Source organism: Microtus pennsylvanicus, chromosome 11 (assembly GCF_037038515.1).
Source record: "Microtus pennsylvanicus isolate mMicPen1 chromosome 11, mMicPen1.hap1, whole genome shotgun sequence".
NCBI lineage: Eukaryota > Metazoa > Chordata > Mammalia > Rodentia > Cricetidae > Microtus > Microtus pennsylvanicus.
This window is the reverse complement of record NC_134589.1, coordinates 24,185,661-24,206,167: the sequence shown is the minus strand read 5'-3', so window position 1 is coordinate 24,206,167 and position 20,507 is coordinate 24,185,661. Positions and strand designations below refer to the sequence as shown.

The following is a 20,507-nucleotide window of genomic DNA, read 5'->3' as shown; positions in this document are numbered from 1 at the left end:
CAGGCTCCTGATGACGGACTCTGCTGAGTCATCTCAAGGCCTCAGCGTCCACCACGGTCCTCTCCACCATGTTTGAATCTTGGGCTTGGGGGGCTGCAGGGAGAGGCTGATCCCCAGCGCTACAGCACCCTCCGAAGCAAGAGATCTGCGTCAACAACTGCGCTGTGGGTCCGCCCCCTGCGCGACTATGGTGCGCGCGTGGAATTCAGAAGTGACCTCAGCCCCACCTCCCCCCCACCCCCGCCTGACTCTGTTTCCCGCCTTCCTCTGGTCCTTCCCGCATCTTTCTGCGGTCCCCAAGGGAGCGCATCCCACTCACTGCGACGCCCTTCCTCGCAGAGATCAATGACTTCTTCTACCCTCTACCTTTCTACCCTCAGCCCTCACCCCCACCTCGCTGCCCGGCTTTTTCTATTCCAATCAGACACACAGAGCAGACAAGCTGAGACAAGAAACATTTAATTACGGGCCTGGGGGCTCAGCAACTCCCCCGCAGACCCATCATGCAGCCTCGTGTACAGTGGGCATTGGGCCCGCCCCGGGGATTTTGCTGGGGGGGGCCTCATGGCAGCAAACAGGGCAGTGTGGCTTTAGTCCCCTCTTAGGGGGAAAAGTGGGGCAAAGTGTGTTGGGCGGGAGATTCTGTGTCCTCTCTGTGCATGACTGTTCCCAGAAATTGGGGTGGCACTGACATGATCAGGGCGCAAAAGGAGGTTCTGAGCTTGGAGGGAGGGGGGCTGGCACGGGGGGGGGGGGGGTGAGAGCAGAGTGTTTAGAGAGACTAGAACTCACAACCACAGACTACTCTGGCTGGCTGCTTCTCGCTGCTTCTGGAGTCTTAACAGTGAAATGTTTTGACCAAACAAGGGCCAGTGTCTTGTCCTCAGCTGAGTCTGTGTCCAGGCCACTCTTGGACACCAATTTTTAGTAGACAAAGGTAGGACGAGGCTGCTCTATGGGGACTGTCCTTAGCAAAACAGTCTCGACATGTCACATCCCCTCTGGCCCTCAGTCCTGCCCCTGCTCTGTCCGGACGCATGGGTTTCAAGTAACGGAAAAGATTCTTGAACTTTCCTGAGAATTGAAGGAGGCAGGAGGTGGATTCAAGGCTCTCCCACAGACCTCAGTCCCCTCTCGGTCGAGAGTGGAGAGCTGAGGAACACCGAAAGGCCCTCTCACAAGGTCCCAGTTGCAAAGGGGTGGGTACACAGACCCAAGCAAAGACTGTGGGCAGAGTCAGGCATGCAGAGGCAGTGTGGGCAGGTAAAGTCTTTGAAGACAGCAGGAGGCTCCCTAGGGTGGGATTCATTGTGGCAACCCGACTAGGTGGTACCTGGGCACTGGGTGGGCCTACCTGGAGCTTCCTCACTTCTTCCCACTTTTGGCTTCCTTCCCCAAGTCCCAGAAGATCACCCCATTCAGAATACCCCACCCAAGAAATAAAACCTTCCTCAGCACAGAAGGCTCCTAAGTGGGGGTGGGTGATGCTTAGGAGAGAGACGGAGAGGAAGGGCGTGGCCAGGAAGCCGGCTTCCTCCTCAGGCCAGAAGCAAGGGCCAGGCATGGGCAGGGGTAGCATCTGAGTTCTCTTGGTTTCTGTCAGATCTCTGCCAGGGAGTCAGCTGGCACCAAGCCCCGCTTCTTGCCACTGCTGACGCGGATAAAGCCATCAGCATCCTTGCTTCTGCCCACGCCTACACAGATCTGAGTGGATACATAGAGAGATATAGGGCCTGGAATGAGTATTGCTGATGGCTCCAGAGGACATGCCCCAGGGGAAGGTGGGGTTGGCGTATCTGTAGTGGATGGAGCTGATGCAAGCAGATCCTAGGAGGGCCCAACAGCCCAGGGTATAGCAAACAGGACATCAGCATCAGGATTGAACCTGGGGATCAGTTAAACCAATGCCCCAACCCCATTTCACAAAGCAGATGGCAGAGGGAAAGGGGCTTGTGTGAGGTTATGCAGAAAGCCAGAGGGCACAGTCAGTGCTTAAACCTAGCCAGGGGCATCCTAAATCCTAGCACTGGTAAGGCAGAGGTAGGCAGGTGTCTGTGAGTTCAAGGCCAGTCTGGCCAACACAGTGAGTTCCAGGCCAGCTAGGGCTAGGGCTATATAACAAAACACTGTTTAATTAAAAACAAAAAGAAGCAGGGTGTGGTGGCACACGCCTTTAATCCCAGCACCCAGGAGGCAGAGGCAGGGGAATCTCAGTGAGTTTGAGGCCAGCCTGGTCTCCAGCCAGGGCTGTTACACAAAGAAACCTTGTCTTGAAAAACCAACAAAACAAAACAAAAAAACAAAACAACCAAACAACAACAAAAAAGCAGGGGCTGGAGAGATGACTCAGTGGCTAAGAGCACTGGTTGCTCTTCCAGAGGACTTGGTTTCAATTCTCACCACCCACATCGGCTCACAACCATCTGTAACTCCAGTCCCAGTGGATCCAACTACCTCTTCTGGCTTCTGTGGGCACCAAGCATGCACACGGTGCACAGAAATACATGCAGACAAAACACCCATACACATAAAATAAATAAATTAAAAACAAACAAACAGTAAACAGAGAAGCCTCCAGATTCCTCATTTAGTGCTCCTGTTTAATTCCGACTGCCTCCGACATCAGCCACCAGCTCAAGTCCTCTGGGAGGACTCTATTAGCCTATCCCTTTGTTTGTTTGTCTTTTTGAAACAGGGTCTCACTATGTAGCCTTGGCACTTGCTATACGGGCTTGAACCCAGGACAATCCTCCTGCCTTAGCCAGGGTACAGATCTACACCATCACATCCGGTTCATGTACTGTTGGGAGTGGAACCCAAAGCAAACACGCTAACTCAGCTACATCTCCAGCTCCAAGGGCTCCAGCTCAACTGTACCAGGCTTTCAGACCCTCCCTCGAGGCACTTGACACCCTTGCTCAACCCCAGCAGGGCCCTGGAACCCACCTGGTTCTCCTTGAGGCTCATGTAGCCCTGTTCCTTGTTCCCAGAGAAGGGCTGACAGCAGCGCCAAACGCTCTCGCCTGGCCGCACCCGCTGCACAAAATTGGCTGGGAAGAAGCCAACCCGGTCGCCTATCTTGCCCTGGGGATGAGGTTGGCAGTGAGCCCAAGCACCAGCTTTACCCCTACTCTTTCTCTAGACCCAGGTCCTGCAGACCTTAGGTCTGGTGGGTGGTGGCTTCCAGCCTTGAAAGGCCACGAGGTGGGCAGAGGTAGCTGATTGACACGGTGACCCAAGTGTTGGCTCTAGGCTTGGCTTGGGAAAGCCGTGGGAGGAAGGGAGGTCTCTGGGGCCTGAAGGGAAGGTACCTACCATACCTACCAGAGTCCCGCCAGACCCCATCCCGCTAAGTACCTTCCACCAGTCTTCATTAGAGTCATCCACCAGCAGGATCCGGTCTCCAGGCCTGGGAAAGAGAAAGCTGGGGCAGCATGTGGGTACTTAGGTGCCCTGCATGCCCCTCTCAGCAGGGAGAGCATTCCCGGAGCACCTTGAGGCCCCTGAGACCAGACATGGAGGGCTCCCTGGAACAGTCCCGAATTAGGGCGGAAGACAGGAAACTGTACCCGTCACCCTGAGCAACTCCGACCTCTCTGAACACAGCATATTCAAATGTGCAAGGAAAAAATGCCTGACGGTCCTCATCGCCCCGTGTTCCAGTAAGGGTTAGGCAGGACCAGGGGGGCTGGAGCACAGAAGGGACTCACTGCAGAGCCAGGTCGTTGTTCTCCTGGGGTAGGAACTTGTAGAGCGCAACGTAGGAGTACATGGACCCCACATCTTTCCGCAGGGACAGCTTTGGGGGCTGTAGGAAAAGTTCTGGGTCAGTGATGGTGGGCCACAGCCTTGGTTCACCCACAGTCCATTTGCTGTGAGTGGACCTGCCCTGGGGGTAGGACAAGGACACTGTGAGCAATAGGGCCTAGTGTATCTTCCTAACCATGGGACACAAATGGGGCTGGTACAGTCTGCGTCTGCTGCATTCCTGAGCGGAGCTGCCTGCCCTGGGAGAGCCGGAGTGGAGCTGAGACAGTGGAGACCCCTCCCACCTTCCCCTCCCACCTCCCCCTCCCACCTCCCCCTCCCACCTTCCCCTCCCACCTTCCAGGCCCCTAGTGCTTCCCCCAGGGGACTGAGGACACAGGAGGGAGGAAGCAGTGAGTGCCCTATGTACTATGCTCTTTTTTTTTAAAGATTTATTATGTATACGATGTTCTGTCTATATGTATGCTTGCAGGCCAGAAGAGGGCAATTGATGGGAATTGAACTCAGGACCTCTGGAAGAGCAGTCAGTGCTCTTAACCTCTGAGCCATCTCTCCAGCCCTGTACTATGCTCTTATGTACACCCTGATCTATGACAAGAAGTGACACTCCTTCCCATTCTGCCCTTTGGGCTCCTAGCTAACTCCAGGCTCACCTGCTGTCCCGGGCTCTTCTCCTCTGGTCCTGATCCTTCGCTCTCGGCTGGGGCTATGAATACTGGGGACACCAAGGTGAGACCAGAGCATCAAGTTTGAAGAAGTGCTTCCCCCCAACCCCACCCCGCTCTTCCTGCCCCTGAGGCTGTCTCCTGTGGCTTACCACTATCACCAGGCCCCTCTTCTGAGCTGCGGATGCTGCCTTCCCCATCTTCTGTCAGCTCATCACGTTCACTCTGGGGAGAGACAGGAGGAGGATCAGCCCCTGGGCCCACAGTCATGGTCAGATACCCTCCCCCCGAGGGCTCCCCTTCTGTGCCCAGCATACCAGGCTCCGTGTGGGGGACTCAGACGTGCTGCTGAAGCTGGAACGGTTCATCAGTGCCAGGGAGGTGCCATAGCGCAGGGTCTCATAAACTGGGTCCACCTTCCCGATGGTCCCTGCTAAGCAGCTACCTTTAGGGCCTGGCACCTAGCTGCCAACCTGGGGTTACCCCAAAGCTCCACCATATGGGTCCCAGGGCTGGAACTCAGCTCATCAGATTTGGTGGCAAGTGCCTTTACCTGATGCGCTAACCTAACCCTAATCAGTTCTATTTGTTATTATTATTTGGTTTATAGGACAGTGTCTCACATAGCCCAGGCTGGCACCCACTTGCCAGCCTGAATTCACCCTAGACTCTATATGTGAAGGCTTTGAACTGCTAACCTCCCTTCCTCTGCCTTCTCAGTGCTGGAATGCCTGGCTCAATCCCACCTTCTTTGGTGCTGTCTTTCAGGGTCTGGCACAGTGAATCAAACTAAGTAGGTACTCGAGAAGTGGCCAGTTGAGAGACGAATGAACCAATGAATTAACGGAGGCTACATTCAGGACAGGAGCATCCAGGAAAGGGAATCAGGGAGAACAGGAATAGGTGGTACCTGTGTGACTCAGGCATGGAACTGAGAAATGTGTAGGGTTTCTTACAGGACCTTCGAGATGCGGGCCGTGGGGTGTGGGGCCACTTACCAGTAGGTGGGGACTCTTTGCTTATGGCACAAGCTGGTGGTGGCTCATGCACCAGGAGTGGAGAGCTGAAATTGCGTCGAAAAGAGGTGGACTGGAGCAAAAGGAGGCAGAGAGAAAACACAGAGACACAATGAACCGTGGAGAGACCGGCTCTACCCAAGCGCGGGACCACCCCACAGGAGGAGCCAGTCTTGAGGGGGCAGAGAGAAAACAGAGATACAATGAACCATGGAGAGACGGGCTCTACCCAAGCACGGGACCACCCCACAGGAAGACTGGCCTTGCGGGGTTCGTTTGCTCATTCTGCCACAGGATAGCTCCTACTCACTGTCTTGCCCGGGCATTGCTGGTGGGAGATCTCCTCGGAGCACCAGAGGTGGACGCTGACTTTGCATGTTTTACACCGCAAGCCCTGCTTGGAATTTCCTAGGAGAGATGCGTCAGCAAGAGAAACTGGCCAAGAAGGGACACACCCATGGACAAGGAACAACACTACAAAAAGCCTCATGGTGCACTGTAGCGGTAGAGGTGGGCCAGTCTCTGAGTTCAAAGTCAGCCTGGTCTACAGAGTTCCAAGACAACCAGGACTACACAGAGAGACTATGTTTCGAAAAAAAAAATAAGAGCCCGGTGCCACTGCCTGAGTCTTGGGCTGGGCTTCGGGGCCTGGCACCTCCCCCTCCTACCGTGAAGATGTTAAATGGCGCCAGAGCCACGTGTGTGAGCTTGGAGCAACAGTGGGAACAACCACCACCCATGGCCCTATTGTTCTTTTGCAGAGTCGGCAATGTAGAATCTAAGGCCTAATGCATGGTAGGTAAGGACTCAAGCCATGAGTTAAAGCGCTAAAGCCCAGCCCCACCCGACACTCACTTGGTCTCCCCAGGAAAAGAGGCACGGTTGGAAGTGTGACCCTGCATTGCAGAATCCAACACCAGGTAGTTCCATGACTTATTCCCAGGTGCCCACCAGCTCCTCCTCTGGCCTGCCACAGGGCCCAGGTACCTACCGACAATGAGCTGGTGGCACAGCTCGCAAGGGCTGGCTCTCTTGAAGACGTGTTCCTGGAAGCTGTGCAGCCTCACTGGTTTGAGTGGTGCCAAAGGGCGTGGGACCGGGCATGGGGAAGGTGCTGGGGTGGGTAGACCCCCATCTGTGGATGCAGGTGGCGGAGAAGGAGGCGGCAGCGGGGTTGGCGGCGTCAGCAGCACCTCTGTTGGACACTTCAGCTCAGAGCCTGAGCGGAGGAAGAAGTTCTCCACGCTCTTACTTCGGAGGATGGTTTTGAGGGAGAGGGAGCGCTTGAATCGCTGGAGCTGGGAGAAGAAGGGTCGAGCTGTGAGCAAAAGGCTGCAGGGCTGAGCAATGAAGCCTCCAGTGGAGGCTGCATGGGAGCTGAGGACCAGCGCCAACAGAAAGAACTACCAGAGATTCCTGCTGCAACCATCCAGCCTCCCAGAACCCACGGAGAACTGTCAGGGAAATCTAAGGGAGCTCTAACTGGGCAGGCACTTAGAAGTGGTGGAGACAATGGAAGCCAAGAGAAGCTGCTGGTCTCCTCCAGCAAGTTAAGGCTTCACCATCACCAACTCCCACACACTTCTTTCCCAAACAAACAAACAAAATCTAGACTTTTGGCCGGGTGTGGTGGCATACTTCTGTAATTCCAGCACACAGGAAATGGAGACAGGAGGGTCAGAGTTTGAGGCCAGCCTGGGCTACACAGCAAGATCTTGCCTCCAACAAACAATAAAAGTAGACTTTTTCAGGGTGTGAAGGTGCAGGACTTTAATCCCAGGACTGAGGAAGGGAGACAGTGAAACCCTGTCTCAATGCAAAACAGAAGGTAAAACTAGAATTTTTCTTTTTTTTTTTTTTTGTCTTCTTGAGATGGTGTCTCATGTATCTCAGACTGGTTTCAAACTCTGCAGCCAAGAGTAATGACCTTGACCTTCTGATCCTTCTACCACTATTTCCTTCAGTGCTGGGATCATGGGCTTGCGATGCTACCCCTGCTTAATCAGAGCTGGAGATCAAACTCTCAGGGCTTCACACACGCTAGGCAAACACTCTATCAACTGAGCTATAACCCTAAGAATCCCAAACTAGACTTATGTGAAATGATATAGAAATGATTTTTAAATATTTTAAAGTAAAATAGTACAATTTTTTTTATGTCACCAACCCCCCTTACCTCCCCACCTCTTTAACAGTAACTCCTGGAAATCATCCTATACAAATGCACAACGAGTTCCATCAGTCTTTTTTATGGCACACACGGGCTCATTGAGCTCTTATACTCGTTGGTAGATGTGGCTCGATTGGTAGAGACAGTGCCTGGCATGCACACAGCTCTGGGCTCAGTCCCTAGCATTCCATAAAACTGGACCTGCTGGCACGCATCTGTAATCCCAGCACTCTGAAGGTAGAGGTAGGAGGATCAGAACTTCAATGTCATCTTTGACTACGTAGTGAGTTTGAGGCCAGACTGGGCTACACGGGGACCCTACCTTACTGGGGGTGGGGCAGACTCCCAGGACTTAGAAAGCCAGGAAGACTACCCTGGGACGAGGCCAGCAGGCTACATGGCAAGAGCCTGTCACAAACAGAAACAACAAACAATCTCGGGCCAAACAAAGCATACCCAGGGGTGGCTGGAGAACTGGCTCAGTAGTTAAGAACACCTGCTGTTCTTGAGGAGTACCTGGGTTCAATTCTCAGCACTCACAGGGCAGCTCACAGCTGTCTGTATCACAGCTGTCTGTATCACAGCTGTCTGTATCACAGCTGTCTGTTGGTCTAGTCCCAAGAGACACGATGTCCTCTTCTGGCCTCTCTCACACCAGACATGCACATGGTGCATAGTTACACATGAAGACCAACCGACCACTCATATAAAACACACCAGAATAAGAAGGTAGAGGCAGGAATATTAGAAGTTCAAGGTCATCTTCCTTGGATACGTGAGTTTGAAGCCAGTCAGAGATACATGAGACAACATGTCAAGAAGAAAAAAAAATAAGCCAGGAGGTGACGGTGCACAGTTTGAATCCCGGCACTTGAGAGGCAAAGGCAGGTGGCTATCAGTTCGAGGACAGCCTGGTCTACAAAGCAAGTTCCAGGACAGCCAGAGAAACACACACACAAAGAAAGAAAGAAAGAAAGAAAGAAAGAAAGAAAGAAAGAAAGAAAGAAAGAAAGAAAGAAAGAAAGAAAGAAACCTCTCATGAATCCTCAAGAGATAGCCCAACACTCTTATTCCCATGAGGAGAGTCCCTGGCAAGGGGATAGAAGCTGTCTGTCCTTCTCACCTGTGTCTTCCTGTAATGCAGACATCAGGAATCTCAAACTTACTCACACTTTTATGCCTGGGAGCTTTGATATTTACTCCTTTTCTCTGCCTTCCACACTTCCAGAGGCCTTCCCTGTCTGAGAAAAGCCTTTCCCACAGAAGTTAATGTGGTTTGATTTTTCTTTTTCTTTTTTTTAAATATTCTGTTTGTGTGTCTGTAGCCAGAAGAGGGCATCAGATCTCATTTCAGATGGTTGTGAGCCACCATGTGGTTGCTGGGAATTGAACTCAGGACCTTTGGAAGAGCAGGCAACGCTCTTAACCACTGAGCCATGTCTCCAGCCCTGGTTTGATTTTTCTTTGGGCCACCAGTTCACAAATAATGACATGGAAACTTTTTATTAATTATGAAAGCTTGGTCTTAGCTTGGGCTTGTCCCACTAGCTCTTTTTTCCTATTTATCTATTTATTTATTTATTATGGATACAGTATTCTGTCTGCAGGCCAGAAGAAGGAACCTGATAGAATTACAGATGGTTGTGAGCCAACATGTGGTTGCTGGGAATTGAACTCAGGACCTCTGGAAGAACAGTTAGTGCTCCTAACCTCTGAGCCATCTCTCCAGCCCTATCTGTCTTATCTCGATGAGTCCAAAGTTTTATACCTAAACAATTTTCTATTATAACTTGTATTATCATCCTAAAAATATCTTTTTGGACCTTAAAACCTCTTTTTTTTTTTTTTGGTTTTTTTTGAGACAGGGTTTCTCTGTGGTTTTGGAGCCTGTCCTGGAACTAGCTCTTGTAGACCAGGCTGGCCTCGAACTCACAGAGATCCGCCTGCCTCTGCCTCCCGAGTGCTGGGATTAAAGGCGTGCGCCACCACCACCGCCTGGCTCTCTGTGTAACTTTTGGTGCCTGCCCTGGAACTTTCTCTGTAGACCAGGCTGGCCTCAGAGTCATAGAGATCCTCTTGCCTCTGCCTCTCAGGTGCTGGGATTACACCACCACCTAACTAACCTGTATTTCTGAATTATACGTTGCATTTTTAAATGCACTGCATAGATACAATACCCTATCTATCTATCTATCTATCTATCTATCTATCTATCTATCTATTTATGTATTTTGGTTTTTCAAGACAGGGTTTCTCTGTGTAAGAGCCCTAACTGTCCTGGAACTATCACTATAGACCAGACTGGCCTTGAACTCACAGTGATTTACCTGCCTTCCTCCCGAGTGCTGGGATTGAAGGCATGCACCACCACCACCTGGCAGATACAATACCTTAAACAAGAGTAGAAAAACATACAGTATAACAAAATAACCTTAAATTTGTATCAATATATGAATCCATACCAATGTTAAGGATTTAAAACTAATAGTTATTTTTAGTTTATGAGCAGATCCAATAATCTATTCTTTATCCTGTCATTTCTATATTATATCCCCCTTTTTTTCTGTCAGAAAGAGATCCCTCAATCTAATCTCCTCTGTTTAGCTTTTTTTTTCTGACCACTACCAATAACAACATGTAACCAACCTTCCAAATGTGACAATCATTCATAACACACTGACTGACCAAAAATTCCCTCGTGGGACTATGGCTGTCATGTTCTCTAGACTTCTTCCTGCTCTCTGGGGGCAATGGAGAAAATTGAGATAATGACCAAATCCTGGAAGAGAGCCAGCTGTATCACCTGTTGTCCAGTCTCTATGTAAATGGGAACGTTCAGGGTTTATCTGAAGTCCTGGCTGGAGTAGTGTGTGAGATTGGACCGTTTCAGCCAGCAGCTTTGAGGTTGTTCTGGTATAGAATTTTGAGAAACAGAAGCATTTTGAAGTTGGATCACCTGGGCTACTTGTCCTTAATGGTGTCTGGTTCTTTTTTTCTGAAAACACATGAACCCTGTCTTAAAAAAAAAAAAAAGAAAAAGAAAAAAGACTTTATTATTTTAAACTATTTTGTTTTGTTTTGTTTTTTCGAGACAGGGTTTTTCTGTAGCTTTATAACCTGTTCTGGAACTAGCTCTTGTAGACCAGGCTGGCCTTGAACTCACAGAGATCTGCCTGCCTCTGCCTCTCCAGTGCTGGGATTAAAGGGGTGTGCCACCACCGCCCGGCCTACTTATCTTTTCTATGACTGTCTATACCCATTTTCTTTTCTTTCTTCAGCAGCTAAGAACATTTCCAAATGTGCTTTACCTTTTAGTCAGGCAGTGGTGGTGCACACCTTTAATACCAGCACTTGGGAGGCAAAAGCAGACAGATCTGTGTGAGTTTGAGGCTAGCCTGGTCTATAGAGTGGGTTCCAGAACAGCCAGAACTGTTTCACGGAGAAACCCTGTCTCGATAAACCAACCAACCAACAAACAAAACAGCCAACATACTTTTAGAGGGTTTTCGTGTCTGGACCTGGCTTTACTAAGTGTCTGCCGTGTCCTCTGATCCTGTGAGGGAAAGCCTAAACTAGCATGTCGGTTGCCATGTGTGCCTCAGTGTAGGGCATGGTGCCGGTGCATGGTGCTGGCTGGTTCAAGCCTGCAGGCGGCGTCCAGGAGCTGCGTCTCTGTACACTGAGCGTCAGCCTACCTGAAAGACTGCATGACTAGGAATCCATGTCTGTTCCTTGCCCATAACTTTCCTTAGCTTTTTTGGATATTTGAGCCTCCACGCTGGATGCCATATGTAGTCTGATTTTTCTTTGGGCCACTAGCTCACAAATACCGATATGGAGACCTAGTCTGAATTATGAAAGCTAGGCCTTAGCTTAGGCTTGTTTTCAACTAGCTCTTACAACTTAAATTAACCTGCTTTTATTAAGCTATACTTTACCATGCGACTTTTTACTTTTCTTTCCTTCTGTATGTCCAGCTTCCTTCAAGTTTTGTTGATGTCTCCTGCATGCCTAGGTTCTTCCTCCTCTTCCTTTCTCTTCAGAAATCCTGCCTACACCTCCTGCCTAGTTATTGACCGTTCTGTTTTTTATTACACCAATCCCAGCAAATACACGTTCACATGGTGTCCAAATATCGCACCAGTCCATCAGTGGACCCATTTTCTCCTCTGATGCTTGCTGTGGGATGTCTGTACACTCTGTGAAGATGAGTTGCTGGGATGGGTGTAACAGTTAGGCGGGAGAGCGGGGACTCTGGGAAGAAGAAAAGTGGAGATGGCAGGAGATCCAGAGCAAGCAGGATGTGCAGAAGGAGAGGTAATAGCTACAAGCCATGTGGCAGAACATAGAATAATAGAAATGGATTGATTTGTTATAAGAGCTCGTTAGAAACAAGTCTAAGCTATAGGCTAAGCTCTCATAACTGATAAAAAGTCTCCATGTCATTATTTGGGAGCTGGTGGGACAAAGAAAGACTTGCTACAGGTACTCTCTGAGCCTGCCCTAGGTCAGAACTGCATCAGCTCAGGTTCTTGTCAACTTCTTTTTCGTTTTGAAGACAGGGTTGCTCTGGGTGTCCTCAGATGTCCTGGAACTCACTCTGTAGACTAGACTGGCCTGGAGCTCAGAGATCTGCCCCGAGTGCTGGGATTAAAGGTGTGTGCCACCACTGACCCGCTCCTCATGTCACCTCTGACTCCTCCTGAGACCGAAACAGGGGACCTGTCACCTCCAGTCCTCAAGGTCCCCACCACACAGTAGGTACTCAGTCACTATGCCTCTGCCGAATACATCACTGGCTGTGGAGCAGGGGCTGTTTCTGCTCTAAGGCTGGAGTTCTTCACATCCCTCACTGAGTCTGCCCAGAGTGAGGTATGGTGACCTCCTTATCCAGAGGCTCGCCCCTCTCTCTTCCTGTGGAGAGTTACCTTATTTCTGCCCATCCCTTTCCACCAGGATAGAAAAGGGGGGCCTAGGCCAGGCTCCAGGCAGGGAGTCTTGGCCAGGGTTCCCAGCTGGCATGCCAGGCAGCCTGTGTGCTGTGGCTGTCTGCCTAGCACCTGCGTATGCCAAAGGGAGGGAAGTAGTGGCCCCTCCAGCCTCCCAGAAGCCAGCAGGCGGCAAAATGGAGGGAGAAGCTGAGGGGATGTTTGGGCACAGGGCAGACTCTGTGTGCCAGCTGGGAGGCCAGAGCCCTGGGGTGTCTGGCACACTGAGTTGCTCATTCCTTTCCAAACTCAGCTTCCTGGACAGCACTGTGGGCTCCTTTGTGCATCGATGAGAAGCAAGGCCTGGGGCCCCAGATGCCCGTGCGCGGGAGCACAGGTGGCAAGCCAAAAAAGACAATGAAGAACTAGACTACGCATACCAGCTCAGGTCAGGCCGCGGCTGCCATTGCCAGATCGGGCGGTAGGGCTTTGATGGGGTCCAAGAGGAAAAGGAATACCAATACCCCCGCCACCCTTTCTGACCCTACTTCCAGTGGCCGATGTCCTGCTCAGGGGCCTCAAGGCATAGAACACACAGGAGGTAAAATTTCAGAGATGTCCTGGGGGTAGGGTAAAATTAACCTGTTATTGGAGTATCAATCACTTTACTTCCTTTCTCTGAGCCTCAGTTTCCCCACATCCAAGAAGGAGGCGGCCACCCTGGGCCCAGACAGATCAACCAACCGGAAATTAGGCTCCACACAGGGTTCTTGGCATCAGAACACCAGATCTGGGCTAGCACCTGACACACAGTCTGCCATGGGCTCCAGAGACACCCACAGGGGAGACTGTCATTGTCCCATGATTCAGATGAGGGATGGCTGTCAAAGGAGTTAAATCTCTCCCGCTGCGAGTCCTCAGCTGGCAAGGACCAGGGTCAGGGCCTGAATGGTGGCTCAGGCTGCTCAGATCAGACGACCAGGCATGTCTTGCTGCCTTGGCTCCTGCCTTGGTCTCCTCCCTTCCCTCAGCCCCTCCATGGACTTGCCTATTGTGTCAATCAAGGAATTCAGGGTTAGAAAGGACCAGAAATGCTAGACACCTAAATCAGTCTCCACCCCACCCCACCATTGCTCTGGTTACATTGTTTCTGAATAGATGCCATCGGTCTCCTCTTGGGATGGGGTGCAAACGCCCTTGTGGGATACTCATTCCATCTTTGGGCAGCTGGAGTTTGCTTCCCTATATAGTGCTGGAACCTCCTTTCCTGTGACTTTTGCCTATCAGCCCCCAATACTCCCTTGTTCTGGCTAGGCCATTTCCTCCTAACCACAGCAGATATTCCAATATGTGAAGGCATCAGTCATGGTCCCCCTCCCAAGGCCATTAATTCCGGAGTGATCCCTGTAAATCTAAGCCCCTCCCCGCAAATCTAGCCTACACCCTTTATTGGTATACCCCCTCTCTGGGATTCATGCCAACGGCCACTTCTGCAAGGGTACCAAAGGTGTCTGGAACACAGTGTTCCTGGGCATCAGGGCAGCCTTCCCTCTGCCTGTGGATTTCCTAACTCAGCTGTGGGCCCCAGATTCCAGGAGGGCAGAAAAGAGGGGAAAAAATGGAATTGCCATCTAGGTGATGGGAAGATGATAAGGGCTTTGGCCAGGGGGCCAGAGGGCAGGTAGGATATAGTTGTAAATGGCTTGATGCCTGTGGGAACCCACAGGAATGGATCTGTTCCACCGGAGGTCAGCGTGCTCAGGCCTATTCTGCTCCTTCAGATATATATATGGTTTGACTTAAAGTGTGGCTACTAATGAAGTTATTTTGACCTAGGATGTGGTTACTTGGTTTAGGTATTGAGGCGGCCCACAGAAGTGGATCTATTCCACCTTTACCAAAAGTCAGAAAGTTCAGGCACATTCCTGCTCCTTCAAGTAGGTGACAGGAGGTTTGACCCGAGGAGTGGCTGCCTACAGGATACTTGACCTAACGTGTAGTCACTGCACGTTCTGGCTAAACACACAGAATACTTAACTCAGGGTATGCTTCAGGGATTGAAGAGGTAATAGCTCTGTTTATTCTTTGTATCATCTTAAAGCAGTCTTTTGCTTCTCCCCTTTTTGGATTGGGGCGTGCAAGCATTTGGAAAACAAATGTGGGCAGATTCATGTTCACTAGATTGCCCTCCCTGTTCTATTCTGTGTCTCTGTCTTTTTCTTTTGTATCTCTGTGTTGTCTGCCTGGCGTTTCTAATCCACATGCCTCTACCCTGGAACGTGTGAAACCTGTTGAGGCTGGACCTCGACAGATGCCCCTCAACGTGGGCCCCCAACAATGCCTGCTTACTCCAGAGATATGAGTTTGGTGATTCTGCCAGGCCAGGTATTCCAGCTTCTTAGCATGCTGGCCTCTGTAGCTGTCCCCACCATTTTACATTTATTTACTTATTTGTGTGTTTACAGGTGTGCACATATGATCATTCCATGACACGTATGTGGAGGTCAGAAGACAAATTGTAGGAGTTAGGTCTCTCTTTCCACCATGTTGGTGGGTTCTGAGGATTAACTCAGGATTGGTGGTAAATACCCTTACCTGATGTGGTAGTTTGAATAAAAATTGCCTCTATACCTGTCAATGGTGGCACATGCCTTTAATTCCAGCACTCAGGAGGCAGAAGCAGGCAGATCTCTGTGAGTTCGAGGCCAGCCTGGTCTACAGAGCAAATTCCAGGACAGACTTCAAAGCTACACAGAGAAACCCTGTCTCGAAAAAAAAAAAAAGGCCCCCTCCATAGATTCATAGGGAGTGGCATTATTGGAAGTGTGGCCTTTTTGGAGTAGATGTGGCCTTGTTGGAGGAAGTCACGGGGTGGGCTTTGAGGTTTCACAAGCTCAAGTCAGGCTGAGTGTCACTCTCTCTCTCTTCCTGCTGCCTGCTGATCCAGATGTAGAACTCTCAGCTACTTCTCCAGCACCACGTCTGCTGGCATGCCACCATGCTTCCCCTTAAGATGACAATGGACTAAACCTCTGAACTCTAAGCCAACCCTGATGAAATGTCTTCCTTTAAAAGAGTTGCCATGGTCATGGTGTCTCTTCACAGCAATAGAACGCTGATTAAGACACCCGATAAGCATCTTACCAGACCCTACCAGCTGTCTTGGCGTCCCCAGTGCCAGGGATCCATTTCTGGCATACACCTTAGTAAGCTGTTTCATTTGGATCCAGTTCCCTCCCAGTGCACCTGCAGCCTGTCTGGCGTGTGGCCCAGGTCACCAGGTCTCTTCTGAGCTCCTCAGAGCAGGAGCCCCATCTCCCAGCGTCCTCTCCCTTAAAGCTCGCTGGAGGTTCCTTTTTTCCTCAGTTTCCCATGCCATCTCTTGAAACAGTACTAGGCAGCTGGCAGTGGGTGGTGTCTGATGTGGTGAAAGATGACTCAGATGGCGAAGAAGGCGTGGTGGGGTCTTCCGGGATAACACCACAGAGGGCGATAAGCAATATTATGGGATGAACGAGAACCCTAAGAGAAGGTGGGCCTACCTAGATCACTGAGTAGGCTGGGTACAAGGCTGAGACCCTGGCACAGACTAAGCAAGACACTGGGTTCAGACTGGCAAGACTGGGGCCCCAAGCTAATGACTAAGAACACAATGTTGGCTTCTGGGCACCCGACCCTTGTTGAGCCTGCCTCGCACTGAGTTGGGTGGGCAGCCCCTTTCTTCCTGTCTTTCCTTCCTTGGAGTCTAGAGGCACAAACTTCTTTGGTGAAGAGCTGGAAGGGGGCTATGAAATGACCTCATAGACAGCCCCTTGGCATACCCCAGTCCTGTCTGAGAGGTTATTTTAGAGGCCTTCACATGGATGAAGGGGGGCAAGGCTGGGGTCCAAATGGCCTGGCACAGAGTGGGCCAGTGTGGTACCCTCCCCTCTACTCTTCCAGACCTTCTGTGGCTCTGACTCAGAGCAGATGACATTGGAGGGTCCTTGGGTTGGAGGAGGGAGACAAGGCCCTGCCAGGGTCTGACCCCCATTCCCCACACAGCTGAGCAAGCAGCCTGTGGGATTGCTGAGGCAGCACCACTCCAGGCTCCTGCTTGCCTTGAGGGAATTCCTAAGGAGGGGCAGGAGGCAGGTGGGTTCTCATGTGCCAGGCATTGGGAGCCCCTCCATTCTCAGAAGGGCAGCAGGGGGATTGTATATCTGCCCAGGATGACAACAGAGCAGGTGAGGAGGCTGAAGAATTGAATCTCGGCCAGAGGTCCAGCTCCCAGGATCCCGTTTGTACCTCAGATAATCCAAGCAATACCCTCCCATTTCAATCCTTTCCAGGAGAGATTTGGCACCCTAAGGGGTCTAAAATGCCGACCAGGAGTCAGAGTCTCACTTTTAAAAGGAATCAGAAGGCCAAGTGTGTGCTGAATCTTGAACGTGGGGGGCTCAGGAATGGTGGCTCACTAAGTTTGAGGTCAGCCCGGAATACACAGTGACTGCTACGCCAGCCAAGGGTACCGAGCAAGACTTCGACTCGGAGAGCAGCAGGGTCCCCAGACCCAGGCTGCGCCGGGTAGCTACCTGGAGAGCTCCTGGCCACCTCCGCTCTCCCTGTTCAACTCCCCGCTGCGGTAATGACCTTGACCTTGAATTAACCTCACGCACTGAGGGGTCGTCCAGGTGGACTGAGGTGGAAGAGGGTCGTGGGAAGAGCTGTGCCAGAGTTCGTGACCCCAGGGAGCCCCAAGACACCACCCATTTCTGCTTCGCACACCCCTCCTGGTCACAGGACCAGGATGGTAACAAACACCAGGGTGGACGGGAAAAAAGAGGGAGTCTTGGCCTGAAGTCTAGGGACGGGTAAGGGCTCCCTCCTACAGCCCCTTCTCTTCCCATTCTGGAGCTGCTTGGGCACCTTCCCACAGAACTTCCTGAGCACCTAGAAGTTGGGGAGGGGGGTAGACACGTTAGGGTTGGGAGGCGGAATGTGGCCTCCCCCACCCCTTTCAGTTCCCGCAGTCTGGGCTCCGCCTGCCTTCACAGGAGAATAATTTATTCATTGTGACTCCCACAAGAGTAACAATCATACATAATTAGGGTTAATTATGACATTCATTAATTACGATGACTTCTTTTGATTCTGCCCTCTCTCCTCCCCTCTCCAGACTCTCCGAGTGGGGGGTGGGGCCGCCTCTGGCTCTGGAGCCGCAACGCTTCGGGTCCCCGCCCGCCACCGACGGCCGAGCTGCCGCAGCCCCCAGCACCGACTCTAAAGCTGCGCACCCGGGGCCGCGGCCTCCGGGGCTCCCAGGCTAACCCGTCCGTGAGGTAGATGCCAGACTGCTGTGGGTCAGAGAGGGACACCGGAGACACACGGAGAAGCACGTAGGGAAGCGGAGAGACGCACGCCCAGAGAGAGGAGACGGTTGTGGAAACGGATTCAGAGAGACCGGAGAGAGAGGGACCGGGGAGCCGCAGACACCGATCTGGCGGCCACGGGAGGGGTGCGCCTCGCACGCACACACGCGCGCGTACACCGGCCCCCACCCGCTACACACGGCCACACACTCCCCGCGCCTCCGCTGCGCCGATTCCCTCCAACAAAGCCGAGTTACAACCGCCCAGGAGGGAGCCAGAGCGCGTCGGCGCGCCTCGCGCGTACCGGAGGGTCGTGGTCTTGTGATCAGCTCCTTGGGTCCCCTCATCGCGAACCCTCTCCTCCCTCCCGGGTATGGCGCGCAGCCTTAGGAATCACGCGGGCCGCATTTAGCTTCCGTGACCCCAAGGGGACTCGCCACTGTGACCAGAGCTCCGAGCCCGAGATGCCCGGGCGGGGCCAGGCCTCTCGCCCCCCGACTTACCTTGGTTTCTTGGAGGGTGGAGACGGTCCCTGGGGGAGTATGGGTGGCCGCGTCATCCGGTTCATTCTCCTTCTCACTCATTTCGGTCATGGTTGGATATAAAGGAAAAGAGGGTGCGGAGATCCGACGGCAGACCCGCCAGGGGCAGGCTGTGGGTGGCGGGCGTCACTTTGGGAATCTCAAGCCTTTTTCCAGTGGCTGCTCTCCAGTGACCCTCAGGGGAAACCTTCCCTGGCAAAGCAGCCCCCTAACCCCAGGCACCAGAGGAGAAAGTTGTCCAGGTGGCGGGGGAAAAGGAGGCAATTACCACGAGCCGCGGGAGCGGGACGACCCGGGGTTTGAGGACCAAGGGTCTGCAGAGGATGCTGCGCTCTGCGAGAGGAGGAGGGAAGTGGGGATGCGCGGATGAGCAGAGCGAGGGAGCGACGGAGCTGTCCGAGTCCGGCCGGCTCCGCCGTCCTCTGCGCCCGCCCCCCATCTCCCTCCCCTTCCCCCCGCCAGCCCCAGCCTTGCACCCGGCGGCCCCTCCGCCCAGTCCGAGCCTCCCAACTTTGATTTAGGAGGTCGCCTGGTCCCTCCCCCTTTCCTCCGCCGCGCCCCCGCGCAGCTATGCAAATCAAGGTTTTCAGCTATTGGCTGCGGAGGTGGCTAGAAGGGACAGCTGGGTGGAGTCTTGGGGGGCTCGACCAGATGGGGTGGGGTTTGGAGGATAAATAAGTGGTGGGTAAATAAGTAGCTTGACACTGAAAAACCCGAAATGGAAGGGGGTTGCGGGACAAAACTGAAGAAGGGCTGGGTCGAGCATGGTAGCGTCTGGAAATACGAATAATTCGGGGCTGCAGTATAGTAGCCGAGAGGGAAAAGTTACAGCGTTCTGATAGTGCAGATAAGAAGATGCTGCACCTTGGCAGAGTAAAAGACAGGACCCGTTCACCCACTGGCCCTTTCACCCGTTCACTGTTTCTGCCCAGGAAGGGAGTTCACTAAATGTCAACAGCACTACTAGACTTTCAGGCGTTTCCTAAAGCGAGAACAGGCTGTTGTTTGGTGTGTGTATACGATCCGCACGCGTGTACATCTGAGTGTGTGTGTGTGTGTGTGTGTGTGTGTGTGTGTGTGTGTGTGTGTAGAACGTGAGTGGCACATGTGTGAGTGTAGTTGCCGGAGGTTAATTTTGGGTGTCACTCCTCAGGAGCCTTCCACCATGAAGTGGGAGTCGGGTCTCTCACTGTGAGCTAATTTGACTGGACTGGCCTTGGAGTCCCAGAAACCCCCTCTCTCTACTTTCCTAACGAGGTGAATTTGGCCTTTTTTTAACAGATGCTGGGGATAAAGTCAGTTTCATGAATGACAGGTCCTTTACCCTCTGAACTATCTCAGCAACCCCTGTTTTTTTTTTTTTTTTTTGTTATTTTCGGGGGAGGATCTTTCTATGTAGCCCAGGCTGGCCTGGAATTTACTATGTAGCCTAGGCTGGCCTCAGACTCTTCATTTTCCAGCCTCAACTTCCCTAATGTTGGGATCACAGACTGAAGACAACCTTGTTAAAAAAATTATTTCATGTACTTTGGTATTTTGCCTGCATGTACGTCTGTGAGGGTGTTGGATTTACTGAAACTGAAGTTATAGACAGTTGTGAGCTGCCGTGTGGATGCTGGGAATTGAACCTAAGTCCTTTAAGCAGTCAGTGCTCTTTACCTATGAGCCTCCTCTCCAGCCCCCATCCCCAGGTCAAAACTCAAGCCAATCCAGGTGCATGCCTATAGCATCAGCAATTGGGAGCCAGAGGAAGGCATGTCTCTGTGAGTTCAAGTCCAGTTTCATCCACATAGTAAGTTCAGACCAACCAGGTCTTACGTAGTGGGACTCTGTCTCAAAAGGAAATAATAATTAAACCAAAAGATAAAAACCCAACGCTGACAGTTCTTCCCTGTAGATGGAAAGTAAGTCAGGCAACTATGATCCTTTCTAGTCTTTCTGTCTAGAGCAAAAGGGGTGGGCTTCACCCTCATTCAGGAAGTCCCCAAGCAGCAGGAAAATAGGCCCCTCTTAAAATCCTGCACCAACTGAGTTTGGTCAAGCATAGGGACTGACTGGTGTTCTCTC

At 51.9% G+C, this 20,507-nt stretch overlaps 1 protein-coding gene across 2 annotated transcripts; it reads right to left on the bottom strand.

Annotated features, from left to right (window-relative positions):
- Positions 1 to 443: 443 nt before the first annotated feature.
- On the bottom strand, positions 444 to 18,864 carry Stac2 (SH3 and cysteine rich domain 2). Of its 2 annotated transcripts, none has more exons than XM_075990864.1 (11): positions 18,402 to 18,864; positions 6,441 to 6,747; positions 5,760 to 5,857; positions 5,432 to 5,522; positions 4,751 to 4,863; positions 4,586 to 4,658; positions 4,422 to 4,483; positions 3,711 to 3,808; positions 3,358 to 3,409; positions 2,947 to 3,084; positions 444 to 1,704 (listed from the first exon to the last, which is right to left on the bottom strand). In XM_075990864.1, the coding sequence occupies exons 1-11, from the start codon at positions 18,489 to 18,491 to the stop codon at positions 1,600 to 1,602; spliced, it is 1,227 nt and encodes a 408-aa protein (XP_075846979.1). In that variant the 5' UTR covers positions 18,492 to 18,864; the 3' UTR covers positions 444 to 1,599. The 2 variants fall into 2 exon arrangements, with proteins under 2 accessions (XP_075846979.1, XP_075846978.1); XM_075990863.1 differs by having other exon boundaries at positions 1,459 to 1,704; positions 4,751 to 4,866; positions 18,402 to 18,640.
- Between the last annotated feature and the right edge of the window lie 1,643 nt (positions 18,865 to 20,507).